The sequence below is a fragment of the Panthera leo genome, chromosome B4 (assembly GCF_018350215.1).
Source record: "Panthera leo isolate Ple1 chromosome B4, P.leo_Ple1_pat1.1, whole genome shotgun sequence".
Lineage (NCBI taxonomy): Eukaryota > Metazoa > Chordata > Mammalia > Carnivora > Felidae > Panthera > Panthera leo.
In genome coordinates this window covers 41,480,158-41,494,537 of record NC_056685.1, presented here as the reverse complement: position 1 = coordinate 41,494,537, position 14,380 = coordinate 41,480,158, and the positions used below count along the sequence as shown (strand labels likewise).

The window sequence follows — 14,380 nt, the reverse complement described above, 5'->3', positions numbered from 1 at the left end:
TCTGAGCCCCAGAGGTGTGCGGGCGTGCCTAGATGGGGCGCACACACACAGAGGTGTGCCCTCCACGGGGCTGGAGTCCACGCCCAGCACGGGACCCTGTGCCAGTGCTGCAGATTCACCCCACATCTGCCTGCCCCCCCCAACCCCTCTGCTTTGGGATCACAGCAGGGCTGCTCTGAGTCGTTTTGAGGGCGGCAGGGCTCTCCACTGGGCAGCCCTCCCTGGTCAGTGGGAGTTGTGTCCTCCACATACTGGCTGTCCACATACCTGCCTCTTTTGAGGACAGGAACATTGGCCTCCGCAAGGGCTTCCCGCCCCCTACTAAGCCATGGGTGAGTGTCCCTCCTGGAGGTGCAGGGAGGGCGGCCTCTGCCCCCAGCCATGGCCTCTGGCGTCTGTCGAAAGAAGCATGAGTCTGGGCCTGACCCCAGACCTGCCCCAGCATGACCCCACTGGACAAGCAGCTCCCAGGGGTTGTGGGCAGAATTCAAAAGACAACCTCAGCAAGTGCCCCCACCCATCCTGGATGAGGAGAGAGGAGGAAGGAGTAGCTCCAGTTCATGGGCCACAAACTTTCATTTCTACAAGACGCCGTCTGGTAACATAAATGAGTGGAAAAATCAGGGAGGGAGACATATGGCCATTAAAGGTGACAGCCTTAACTCACAGGGAGCCACCCTACCGTGTGATACATGCATGAGGCAAAAATTAGTTTTAAGTAGTACACAAGAGTCAAGAGTCAGCGCCTTCCCCAGCCCCCGATGTCTTCTGAGGGCAAATGTGGTTTTGGAGAGGTCTTTCCTCTAAATCGTGGTGGGCAAACTATTCCTGAATCAGACAGCAGGTGGCGCGCAACTCAGAGAATTGAAAAAAGAACTGCGGCGAATTACTTAACTCATTTCCAGTAACTTCTCCCTCCTCCCCCACAAGGCCTTCCCCAGCCCCACCTCCTGTTCCCCGGCGTGGGCCAAGCCTCCCAGATGTCCAGTTCCAGATGCCTGGTCTCAGAGTGGGGAAATTACCTCTGGAGAAGCCCCCACTCCACAAGCTGCCAAGGCAAGATGTGAGTGTGCCCTTGAAGAGGCCTGGAAGAAAGGGAAGTGACCCTGGGGTGGGGGAGGGGGAGGCAGACCCAGGGACACACACGGACACACACACAGACACACACACGCACACACGCACACACACACACAGCCAATTAATGCCCAGGGAGCTGGAATTTGCCTGTAGCCTCTAGCAGCCTTCCCCAGCCTTCCTATCCGAGCCAGGAAACTAACATATTAAAATGTCCCTCCCTCCTACCACCATTGCTCCCTCAGATCCCCGGGGGGGGGGGGGGGGGGGGGGGGGGGTTGAAATTTGCTGAATCAGGGAGCAGCCCCCTACTTTGATTGAGACTCGCTAGGGAGATGAGCAATGGTGGAAAACTCACAGTCCAAGCTCAGGCTGGCTAGGAGGCTCAGGGTGAGGAGGGACAATGAGGGAGTGGCCAGCAGGTGCCGGGGCCCCAAGGACTGAGGCCACAGCTCTGTGGCCACATGTTGCTCTCACCCACGCACAGGTGGTGGCTACTCCTCTGGGGAGTCCTCCAGGCTTGCCCCACACAGGGCTCCGTGCTCTTGGCCCAGCAGCTACCCCAGCAGCTGACATCCCCCGGGTATCCAGAGCCATATGTCAAAGGCCAAGAGAGCAGCAGTGACATCGAGGCTCCAGAGGGCTTCGCCGTGAGACTTGTCTTCCAGGACTTTGACCTGGAGCCGTCCCAGGACTGCGGGCAGGACTCTGTCACAGTGAGCTGTGGTGGGGGTCCTGGAGGGACTCTGGGGAGGAAGGCTCCTGGCCTGGAGCCCAGAGGCAGGGGGGTGTGGCTGTGCCCTGAATGGCAAAAGATGGCTGAAGAGTCCAAGTCAGGGGCTCAGGCAGCTTACCTGGGAGGCCAGGATCTGCCCCAGGGCACAGCCTTCAACCAGCGGCCCTGTCCCTGCCCGCGTTACTGTGTGGGCCCCACAGAGCAAAAGAGCAAAAAAGACTTCCCTGCCTTTGGAAGTCGTACAGAGGGACACACAAGTACTGCCAAACCCTGGAGTAAAAGAGCAGGGACTCGCATATCAGTCGTTAAAGATCCATCGAGTATTGGTGGAGTGCAGGCTCTGTCAGATCAGGAGGCTGGGCGTAAATAATCACAAAAGACGAGGTGACTATACAAGTTGCAGAATAAGAACACTCTAGAAATGGCCCCTTATCTTGTCTCTTGGGTTAAATTTTATTCCTATCGAAATAATACCGTGCACATAGTTCTTTTTAAAAATGAGTGTAGTCCAAGGCTTATCAGGATAACAGCGTCTCCAGCCTTCTTCCCAGCCCCACTGCCCCTCCCGAGGAAGCACCTACAGTTCATGTAGCTGCTCCGTCTGGCATTTACGCCCATATGTATAAATAGCATGCTTATTATGTTACTTTTTTGCATCTGATCACTTAATATCTAACTATAGAAGATGAGGACTCTATTTACCTCTCTTAGACCTTCCACATGTCCCCACCCCCGTCATCCCTGTCAACCACCATTAGCATTTCTAGTTAACTCTCTACTCATTATTTGCATTCTCTTGACTTTAAAACATTCACTTCAGGGGTGCCTGGGTGGCTCAGTCGGTTAAGCATCCGACTTCAGCTCAGGTCATGATCTCATAGTTCATGAGTTTGAGCCCCACGTAGGGCTCTGTGCTGACATCTCAGAGCCTGGAGCCTGCTTCAGATTCTGTGTCTCCCTCTCTCTCTGCCCCTCCCCTGCTCCCGCTCTAACTCTCTCTCTCTCTCTCTCTCTCAAAAATAAAGAAAACATTAAAACAATTAAAATATTCACTTCTGAAAAAAAAAAAAAAAGAAAAAGAAAATATTCACTTCTGAGCATATGGTGTACCATAATTCTATGTCCTTGTTTCTCCAACTTTTGGGTCTCCCAGGAGTCGGTAACCACATGGAATTTTAGGGGTTTTCTGTTTGTTTTTGATTTGATTTTTAGTTTGTTTAGTTCTGTCTGTAACTAATCTCCCCAGACTCTTAGCCAGGACAGTAAATATCCTCTCTATATAATCGACACAATCAACCACACATCTCAATCTCTAGTCCTCCTTTGTACTGGTGACATACCCCTGAAGAGCTCTTGGCGATTTATCTCCTCAGTCTGAGTCCCCTGCTGTCTAGAGCCTCAGGCATTCTGGGAGTTCCCTACCCTTCCTTCTGGGCATTTCCTTTACGTGTCCTGTGTTGGAACTGAATCCTGTATCATTCTCTTCTTGGTATAGTACCCCATTTGGGGGGAGAACATTCTGCTCCAGAAAGAGCAAGAGAAAATAACTTGTAAAGGATCGTACATACCCTGAATGTCCCAGCTCTACCCTCACCATTGATGGACAATTGATTTGGGTTGCTTGCTGGGTTGGAAGTCATTTCCCCTCAGAATTTGGATGATACTGTCTACTTGCTCTAGTGTTGTTAGGCTGGTACAATTATGATTCCTGGTCCTTAGTTCTTTCTCTCCAGAACTTTTGGAACATTTTCCTTATTGCCAATTTTCTAAATTTTCATTCTGATGAGCCTTGATATGAGTCTTTTTCTACTCATTGTACAGATTTTTTTTAACCTAGAGACTTTTTATTATTTTTATTTGTGTTTGTTCACTTTATTTATTTAGTTAGTTTCAGAGGTGGCGGGAAAGGGCAGAGGGACAGAGAGAACCTTAAGCAGGCTTCATGCCCAGCATGGAACCCAACATGGAGCCCAATGCAGGACTCAATCTCACAACCGTGAGTTCATGACCTGAGCCAAAATCAAGAGTCAATCACTTAACCGACTGAGCCACCCAGACACCCCTAATGTAGGGACTTTTTTTTCCTTTTTAAATGTTTATTTATTTTTGAGAGAGAGGCAGAGACAGAGTATGAACGGGGGAGGGGCAGAGAAAAGGGAGACAGAATCCAAAGCAGTCTCCAGTCTCTGAGCTGTCAGCGCACAGCCCGATGTGGGGCTCGAACTCACAAACCATGAGATCATGACCTGAACTGAAGTCAGATGTTTAACTGTCTGAGCTACCCAGGCGCCCTCTAATGTGGAGACTTTTCAAATCTAATCCTTCAATTCTGGGAATGTTCTTGTATTTTTTTTTTTTTTTTTTTTTTTTTTACTGAAGTATAGTTGTCATACAATGTTATCTTAGTTTCAATTGTACAAAATATTGAATACACAATTCTATACATTGCTTGGTGCTTACCCCAATAAGTGTAGTCACCATCTGTCACCATACAATGTTATTATAATATTATTGATTATTGATTACATTCCTTATGCTGTACTTTTCTTCTCCATCACTTCATCATTTTTTAAAGTTTTTACTTAAATTCCAGTTAGTCAACATGCAGTGTAATATTAGTTTCAGGTGTACAATATAGTGATTCAACACTCAACATACAACACCCTGTGCTCATCACAACAAGTGCCCTCCTTAACCCCCATCACCTATCTCCCCACCCACCAGTCACATATTATTTGTTAAATAAGTTCCAGATGTCTGCTTTCTGTATTTTCTCTTTCTGGAACTCCTGTGATTAAGTTGTTGTAGATTCTGGACTGATTTTCTCGTTTTGTTAATCCATTCTGTTCTGTTTTCTGTCTCTTTTTCTTTTTGTTCCACTTTCTGGGAGATTTCCTCATTTTAAATAACATATTAATTAATTTTTTTCTGCTAACATATTTTTTCACGTCTAAAAGCTCATTCTTCAAAATGTGCTTTTTATAGAATACTATTCTTGTCTCATTGAGGCAATATCTACTCCTTTCCCTCTACAGGGATTATTTTTAAATGTTTCTTCTGTTCCTTGTATTATCTCTGCTTCACCCAAGTTCTCTTTTATTGTTCATTTGTTTTGGTCTCTGTTTTTTGTGTTAGAAACCATCCTATAATGTCTGATAATCCTTGGCTGTCCATTCATATTTAAGGGTGAAATACTTGGCTGGCACTGGATTCTCTGTGTGGGTAGCTAAAATTTGTGCAGTGACAGGTTCGGAAATAGAGTTATCAACACGGTGACCTATTTGTGCTATTGGGCGCCTCCCAGATATTAGCTCGCAGAAGTATTTTCCTTGGGGACAGCCGACCTCAGATCAGAATCCTCTGGCCTCCTGCTCAGGGTTGCTGACATTCTGGCAAACAAGCAGAGAAGGGAATCTCATTGTTTGACACGTGGATTTCCACCTAATCCCTCTGCTCTCAGTCGTGGTTTTCACCTCCTCCGTCAAGTGTGCTGGCAGACCCCAAGTCCAGGCTGTCTGGCTCATGCTCAGGTCATCTGCCAGGATGAGCCAGAAGAGTTGCCCAGATGCACAGCGTGGGCAAAGGGATCCAGAGTTCTGAGGTCTCCCCGCGTAGGCTTTCCATCAGCCCTTCCTTCGTCCTCATCCTCAGGGGCTCCTGGTTACCCCAGTTTCTGGAACCTCCCTGGGTTGTGTGATGAGAATCTGCCCGCCCTGTGTTGGCTTCTATCCTTGCAGACTCATTGCCATGGTCCATCTCCATTCTATCTTCCAAAGTGTGGACAGCTCTCATCTGCTGTCACGTTGTCCTCTCTCTTTTTTGTCCTTGCTCGCGTAATACCATTTTATCCCTTTGCTGTCATGTTGGTGGGATTTGAGGTGGGAGAGGAGATAAATGCGTGTGTGTAGTGCTTCAGATTTAACTGGCAGTCGGGACTATACTTCCTTCAATTCAGCCTTTGTCCGTTGAGCACCTACCGTGAGCCCCGCTCTTCTCGGTCACGGACAGTTGTGATCTTGGCCTGACTCTTCCCTTGTCAATGAGGGACTTTAAGCTCAGGAATAGGACTCTTCCCTCCTCTCTGCATCCGGAGCAAAGCACACAGACACCTCAAATGCAGAATTCAACACCCTGTAGTTCAGTTCCGTTTTTACTTGTCGGTGTACTCAGCGAGCCTGTGGGCTCCTCGGGAGCAGAACTGTGTGTTTGTATCTATACCCCCCCCCCCCAACACCTAGCACGGTGTTCTATTGCCTAGCACATAGAACATAGCCAATAACTCTTTATTAAAGGAATAAATGAGGGGCGCCTGGGTGGCTCAGTTGGTTGAGCGTCCAACTCTTGATTTCAGCTCAGGTCATGATCTCATGGTTCATGAGATTGAGTCCCGCATCGGGCTCCATGCTGTCAGCGTGGAGCCTGGTTGGGATTCTCTCTCTCTTCCTCTCTCTGTCCCTCCCCAGCTCATGTTCTCTCTCTCAAAGTAAATAAATAAACTTAAAAAAATAAATAAAGGACTAAACGAAAGAATGAGTGGAACCCAAGCCTCTGTAGAACACACAACAAAATGAATTTTGAATGAGCAGGTGGCTCCGCGTGCAGATGCTGGACAGCTATCATAGGGCGTGATGTTGTCCTGGCTAGAAGAGGCCTTACAGGCCATTTTATATGAGGTCTCGCTTTATAGGAGGAAACTGAGAGCTGGGGTAGTTAAGAAACCCACCCACCCACCCCACCCCCGCCATGTCACACGGGGAGTTGGAGCAAAGTCTGGAATTCAACACAAGTCTGATGACTCTCAGCCGGGTCATTCTACGTTGCTAGTTAGACTCTTAAGTGACTTTAGTTAACCAACAGCTCGTAAGGAAGGGGAAGAAGAAAACTAGAGCATTTAACAACAAAGTATATCAGTAAAGGACCGTTTTCTAGGGTAAAATGCTTCTTCCCCAAGAGGTAGGTCTCTGAAATAGGGAGATTAGTTTTGTTGATGTTCTAAGGAAGCAAAAGCATTGGGACAAAACTTTTCTTTGTGCCAACTTCCACCTGCTGCTGTGACCATGAAGAGACAGGCTGGATGGGGTCTTAAGGGAATTCGAGATTCAGAGAGAATGAGGAAGCAGAGAGCTAGCAAGAACCCAGAGTATGTGTGCCAACATGAAGGTTCAGAAATCAAATGAGCTGACCAGTGAGCGGTGCACCCAGAACAGAGATTAGGCACGAAGCATGGGCCAGGGGGACTCCTTCCAAGGTGCCCTTCCTTGGATCGGGGAACCCACAGGAAGGGATTTGAGCCGGGGGGAGGCAGCCAGAAGGGACAGAAACAGAGACAGCCTGCTCAAAGAACATATTAAGCAACAATAGCCAATGTACACACACCGTGTCCATAGATTTCACACCGTGTCAGTGGCCACAGTTAAGTTTATGGAGTATAGGTGGAGGAACATTCCAAAAGAAGAAGAACAGGAAAGCGAGGAACCCAAGGGGCTCAGTCTTTGCAAAGGGTCTTTGCCTCACAGACGTTGGTCCTAGGAAGTTACCCGAACTGGAAGGTGATGGGAGTGGAGGAGGCTGGATGGGAAGGACTTACGTCTGTATATTTGTTGATTCAAGGCTGTGGCGCTTTATGTACCATGTGGAGCGTCAGAGAGTCAGTGGTGAGCAAAATAGATGTAATTCCTGCCTTCTTAGAATTGAGAATCCAGTGGACTGTTTGGAGAAACCCTGGGGTTCCCAAGGAGCTTCTTGAAAGGAGGTAACTATGGTGGGCTTTGAGGTAATTATGGTAGGTGAAAGAAATGTGCGAGGTATCTGGTCATGGATGAAAGAAACCTGGGCGTCAGTAATGCAACAGAAAGCTACTTGAGGAAATCTCCCCGAGGGACAGCTTCTGGGCCCCAGAGGTGGGCAGACCTTCTAGAATCTACACCCAGGACGTGACCCTGTGGTGCAGATTCACCCACACCTGCCTGCCCACCCTCCCCTTCCAGATCACAGCCAGTGGGATGGATCCGAACCGGTTCTGTGGGCAGCAGGGCTCCCCGCTGGGCAGCCCCCCTGGTCAGAGGGAGTTTGTGTCCCCAGGGAATCGATTGCGGCTGACTTTCCGAGCACCCGCCTCCTCTCAGGACAGGACTACTGGCCTCCACAGGGGCTTCCTGGCCCTCTACCAAGCTGTGGGTGAGTGTCTGTCCCAGGGGTGCAGCCTCTGCCCACAGCCATGGCCCCTAGTATCCTGAAGTGACAGGTGGAAGCTTGAGTGACTACTGAGGCAGGGACCAGTGATCCCTCCCGGCCCCACCTGTGCCCCAATTCAAAGAGCAGCCGCTGCTCGGTTCCAGCACTTCTTTCCATGCAGACTTCTAGGTCAAATGCATACAGATCATCTCATCCTTCAAATGAAGCCAAAAATTCCAAATTTTTAAAAAATGTTTATTTATTATGGAGAGACAGAGAGAGACAGAGCATGAGCATGGGAGGGGCAGAGAGAGAGGGAGACACAGAATCTGAAGCAGGCTCCAGGCTCCGAGCTGTCAGCACAGAGCCTGACGTGGGGCTCAAACTCACAAATTGGGAGGTCGTGACCTGAGCCAAAGTCGGACGCTTAACCGACTGAGTCACCCAGCTACCCCCAAAATTCCAGATTTTTAAGTGACATTCTAGATTTTCAAATGGTAACTCAGATTTTTTTGGAAAGATAATGCTAGCACATGGTAATTTTTTTAAATAACATAATATGGTGAATAAAACTAATGTAATACGGTAATAATATAAGAAGTAAGTCTTCCTCTGATCTCTGGCCCTTAGTCCCTGGCTACCCTGTCCAGAAACAACCCTGTTGTCCACTTCCTGGTATCTTTCCAAAGACATCTATGCCATTCAATTATACATATTCTTACAGGGAAGGAAAGGATTGCCTGATGAAACGTCTTAAATGTAGTATTTTTCACACAATAATATGTCTTAAAGATCATCCCATGTACATGTGGTTAGCATTGCCTAATTCTTTTTAATGACCACACAATATTCCTTTGATTGATGCCTGCAATGTATTTAACCAGCCCTCCACTGATACTTTGCTGCCACAAACATTGCTGCTAAGGGTATCCTTCCTTGTTTATACACCTTGAGCACGTGTATGAAGGTAAATTCTTAGAAGTGTACATGTTAGGTGAAAAAAAACGCTTGCAATTTAAATCTTGGTATTGCTAAATTTCCCTCCAAAGAAGTCTTGCTCATATATACTGACTAGCCATGTCTGAAACTACCTGTTTCCCTATACCCTATTTATCATGGTTATTTTCAAAATTTATCATTTTTTATGTTCATTTCTTTTTGAGAGAGACACATAGACCACGATCAGGGGAGCGGGAGGGGCAGACAGGGAGAGACACAGAATCCGAAGCAGGCTCCAGGCTCTGAGCTGTCAGCACAGAGTCCGACACGGGGCTCGAACTCACAAACCACAAGATCATGACCTGAGCCGAAGTCGAACGCTTAACCGACTGAGCCACCCAGGCACCCCATTTCGGTTGTTCTAAATAAAAGATTGTGTAAGTCAAACTAAAATATGGCCGTGGGCCAGAATCGGTCCCGGGGTTGCCAGCTCTAGGTCCTTATGACCACTGTTTTCCTACAGGGGTGAACCACAGTCGGCCCAGTGGGGGCTCTGAGGCCATCAGCATAGCTGAAGACAACTCCTCCAAGATCCAGAACCACTGCCAGGAGCCCTACTATCAGGCAGTGCCGGCAGGTAAGCTCCCACCTGCTGGGGAACTGGCTCCTACTTGCCTCACTCCCACCAAGAGGCCTGAGGCCTTCTGGGTGCCCGCCACCCACACCTCCCAAGGCTGAGCCTGTTTCTTTGCCTCCTGTCTTTTCACTCCTCAGGGGCACTCCCCTGCACAACCCAGGGCCTCTGGAAGGAGACACAGGATAGGGAGGAGCTTCCTCGCTGTGAACCTGGTGAGTAGTGACCTGCCAGCGCCCCTCCGGTGGCCACTTCCCAAAGAAGTCTCAGCTGCACATGGGGCCTGTGGGAGCAGGACACGGGGGTTTAAGCCTTGGGGTAGAAAGGGAGAGATAAAGGCAGAAGTGCAGGGGGAAAGGGGAACCAGGAGGGCCCAGACAAGGAAAGGCAAGGATCTTGTCTCTTTTTCTTCAGGATCAAGAGATAACTGAGAAAGGAGGGGCGGCTGTGTGGCTCAGTCGGTTGGGCATTCAACTTCGGCTCAGGTCCTTATCTCACGGCTCGTGGGTTCGAGCCCCGCGTCAGGCTCTGTACTGACAGCCCAGAGCCTGGAGCCTGCTTCGGATTCTGTGTCTCCCTCTCTCTCTGCCCCTCCCCGGCTCACGCTCTGACTCTCTCTCTCTCTCTCTCTCTCAAAAATAAAGAAAACATTAAACAAAATTAACGACAACAACAAAAGAGATAACTGAGAAAAGAAAAGCAGGAAGGAAGTTCATCAAGTGGGACAGTACAGGAGAAGAGGGGTCCGCAGAGTGGAAATAAGGGAAACCCGTCTCTTGGGATGGTCTGCTTGAAGCATACATAGACAGGCTCTCTGTCCCCAAAATATCTCCCTACCTAGATGTCACAGTGCCAGAAAGTCCACCATTTTTTTTTAAAGACTCTTTATTAAGATACAATTTATGTAACATAAGATTCACCACCTTCACCGTTTAAAAATTTCCAATGCAATCATTTTTAATACGCTTGCAAGCTCGTGCCACCATTCCCACTAGTTCCAGAACATTTCCATCACCCCAAAAGGAAACCCCGAACCTCCATCTACCCTTCCCCCTCCCGTGGCAACCACTAATCTACTCTCTGTCTCCATGGATTTGCCTGTTCTGAACGTTTTCTATAATGGGAATCCTACAGTATGTGGCCTTTTGCGTCTGGCTTGTTTTACTTAGCATCACGTTTTCAAGGCTCAGCCATGTGGGAACAGGCATCGGGATTCCATTCCTTTTGGTGGCTGAATGGGAGTCCGTTGTCGTGGGGATACTCTGCCTTTTGCTCACCCATGCATCACATGAAAGACATTTGGGCTGTTTCCACATTTTGCCCTTTATGGATCGTGCTGCTATGAGCCTTCGTGGGCACGTTTCTATGTAAACATATGCTTTCTGTTCCCTTGGGTCTATCCCTGTGAGTGGAATTGCTAGGTCCCATCATACTTGTATGTTTAACTTTTTGAGGACTTGCCAGACCGTGTTCTGCTGTGGCTGCCTCATTTTACACACCCACCAGCAAATACAAGGGTTCAAGTTCACCGTTTTTGAAACCCACTTTTTTGAGTCCAAAGCATTGCCTTTCTAACCCAGTCTGAACAAACTTCTCAGGTCTCACTCCTGACCCTCAGAAGGCTCTCGGGCCAGCCTGAGCACTGTTTTGGGGGGTGGGTGGGAGGGCCGGTAATAGTGGAAGATGTTAAAAATGAAGGAAGGTCGGGACGCCTGGCTGGTTCAGTCGGTTAAGGATCCGATTTTGGTTCAGGTCATGATCTCACAGTTTGTGAGTTGGAGTCCCACATCAGGCTCTGTGCTGTGACAGCTCAGAGCCTGGAGCCTGCATCGGACTCCGTGCGTCCCTCTCTCTTTCCCCTTCCCCTGCTTGCACTCTCTCAAAAACTAAATAAACATAAAAATTTTTTTAAAAATGAAAGAAGAATATGCTAACTAATTTGGATGTAAATTAAAAATATATATAATTAAGTATTATGTTGAAAATAAATAAATAAAAATTACAAAAAAAAACTGAAAAAAATAAAATAAAAAAATGAAGGAAGGGCACAGAAAACAAAGACAACAGACGCTGAGGACAACCTCGGCTTGCTGCATGATTGTGCTCAGGCTGGCCCCACCAAGAGTCTAGAGAAGTGGCTTTAAAATAGCTGAGGGACTTGTTGGGAAAAGCACTGGGTGTTGTATGGAAACCAATTTGACAATAAATTATATTTTTAAAATTTTTTTAAAAAAATAGCTGAGGAATGGGTGAAAGCAGTGAAGGGGATCAAGAGTACAGTTCACCCTGATGAGCACTGAGTAATGTGTAGAGTTGTTGGATCACTATATTGTACACGTGAAATTAATTACACTGGAATTAAAATTTTTAATCCCATTATTTTTTTATTATTATTTTTTTTTTTAGCGTTTATTTATTTTTGAGACAGAGAGAGACAGAGCATGAACGGGGGAGGGTCAGAGAGAGAGAGGGAGACACAGAATCTGAAACAGGCTCCAGGCTCTGAGCTGTCAGCACAGAGCCCGACACGGGGCTTGAACTCACGAACCGCGAGATCATGACCTGAGCCGAAGTCAGACGCTTAACCGACTGAGCCACCCAGGCGCCCCTTTAATCCCATTATTAAGGTAAAATAAATAAGTGATATTTTTTTGAGAGAGAGAGACCAGGGGAGAGGGGCAGAGGGAGAGAGAGAATCCTACACAGGTTCCACACTGAGCGTGGAGCCCGACACAGGGCTCAATCCCATGACTCTGGGATCATAACCTGAGCCAAAATCAAGACTGGGATGCTCATCACCCCAAGAGTGATTTTTTTTTTAAGTATCTGTGGAGACAAGAGAGAGAGCACTTCACAGAAGCAGGTCTTTCACAAGTGTATCTTTTTTTTTTTTTAACGTTTATTTTTTGAGAGACAGAGAGAGACAGAGCATGAGCAGGGGAGGGGCAGAGAGAGGGAGTCATGGAATCTGAAGCAGGCTCCAAGCTCTGAGCTGTCAGCACAGAGCCCAACGTGGGGCTCGAACTCACGAGCAGTGAGATCCTGACCTGAGCTGAAGTCTGACGGCTTAACCCACTGAGCCACCCAGGCGCCCCGTTCAACAAATGTATCCTGATGCAGCTGCTGATGTCACCCGTACCCCTCTTCTTTTCCAGTCTGTGGCCGGCCACTCACCCCCATCGCCCAGAACCAGGAGGCCCTCGATTCCTCCAAAGCCAAGTTGGGCAACTTCCCCTGGCAAGCTTTCACCAGTATCTACGGCCGTGGAGGGGGGGCCCTGCTGGGCGACAGGTGGATCCTCACCGCCGCCCACACCATCTATCCCAAGGACAGCGTCTTTCCCTGGAAGAACCGGAGGGTGGATGTCTTCCTGGGCCACACAAGCCTAGACGAGATGCTGCGGCTGGGAAGTCACCCTGTGCGCCGTGTGGTCGTGCACCCCGACTACCGCCAGAACGAGTCCCACAACTTCAACGGGGACATTGCCCTCCTGGAGCTCCAACACAGCGTCCCCCTCGGGCCCAGCCTCCTCCCGGTCTGTCTGCCCGACAGTGAGACCCTCTACCGCAGCGGCGTGTTGGGCTATGTCAGTGGGTTCGGCGTGGAGAGGGGCTGGTTAACCACCGAGCTGAAGTACTCCAGGCTTCCCGTCGCCCCAAGGGCGGCCTGCCAGGCCTGGCTCCAAGAGAAGCAGAGGTCTGAGGTGTTTTCGGACAACATGTTCTGCGCTGGGGATGAGATGAGGCACCAGAGCGTCTGCCAGGGGGACAGTGGTGGCGTCTATGTGGTATGGGATGAGCGCGCCCATCACTGGGTGGCCACGGGCATCGTATCCTGGGGTGTCGGGTGCGGCAAGGGCTATGGCTTCTACACCAAAGTGCTCAACTACCTAGACTGGATCAAAGGAGTGATGGGGGGGAAGGACTGACCCTGGGGGCGCTTGAGCAGTGACCCTCCACTCTGGAGGCCCCCACCCCAAAAGGAGAGGGTTGGGAGCTCGGACTGGGCTCGGGGATGGGGATGGGGGCAGAGAACCTCTATTTGAGCTCCTGATGCCCTATCCCTCATGCGATAGAACTCCTCCTCCTTCCTGAGGCCCCCTCCTCCTCATCCTCTCCCTTCCTTCCAGTTTGCGAGTTTGTGCTCCGCCCAAGGAAACCCTGTACATCTCAGCCGGTTGCCTCTAAACTTCATCTTCTGGGCGCTTGGGTGGCTCAGTCTCTAAACTTCATCTTCTGGGCGCTTGGGTGGCTCAGTCTCTAAACTTCATCTTCTGGGCGCTTGGGTGGCTCAGTCTCTAAACTTCATCTTCTGGGCGCTTGGGTGGCTCAGTCTCTAAACTTCATCTTCTGGGCGCTTGGGTGGCTCAGTCTCTAAACTTCATCTTTTGGGCACTTGGGTGGCTCAGTCTTTAAACTTCATCTTCTGGGTGCCTGGGTGGCTCAGTCATTAAGTATTGGATTTCAGCTCAGGTCATCATCTCACGGGACTTCATGAGCTCCAGTCCCATATGGGGTGAGCTCCAGCCCCATCTCTCTCTCTCTCTCTCTCTCTCTCTCTCTCTCTCTCCCTCCTGGGATTCTCTCTCTTTCTCTCTGTCTGCCCCTCGCTCACTTGCGCCCTCTCTCTCCCTCTCAAAAAATAAAATAAAGCCTGGGGGGACTCAGTCGGTTAAGCGTCTGACTTCCGCTCAGGTCATGATCTCACAGTCCAGGAGTTCGAGCCCCACATCGGGCTCTGTGCTGACAGCTCGGAGCCTGGAGCCTGCTTCAGATTCTGTGTCTCCCTCTCTCTCTGCCCCTCCCCTGCTCTCTCACTCTCTC

The 14,380-nt window shown here is 49.2% G+C and overlaps 1 protein-coding gene across 1 annotated transcript; it reads left to right on the top strand.

The window, feature by feature from the left end:
* The first annotated feature begins 640 nt into the window (after positions 1-640).
* On the top strand, positions 641-13,830 carry C1RL (complement C1r subcomponent like). The gene is made up of 6 exons (XM_042945704.1): positions 641-1,063; positions 1,562-1,790; positions 7,798-7,987; positions 9,447-9,560; positions 9,698-9,772; positions 12,713-13,830. The coding sequence occupies exons 1-6, from the start codon at positions 981-983 to the stop codon at positions 13,483-13,485; spliced, it is 1,464 nt and encodes a 487-aa protein (XP_042801638.1). The 5' UTR covers positions 641-980; the 3' UTR covers positions 13,486-13,830.
* The last annotated feature ends 550 nt before the right edge of the window (positions 13,831-14,380 follow it).

Bases quoted from the DNA above. Each gene is read 5' to 3' on its own strand.
- C1RL (XM_042945704.1), top strand. From the start codon at position 981: ATGTCCAGTTCCAGATGCCTGGTCTCAGAGTGGGGAAATTACCTCTGG. The intron at 1,791-7,797 runs GTGAGCTGTGGT...CTCCCCTTCCAG, and splicing joins GCGGGCAGGACTCTGTCACA to ATCACAGCCAGTGGGATGGA. The intron at 9,773-12,712 runs GTGAGTAGTGAC...CTTCTTTTCCAG, and splicing joins GCTTCCTCGCTGTGAACCTG to TCTGTGGCCGGCCACTCACC.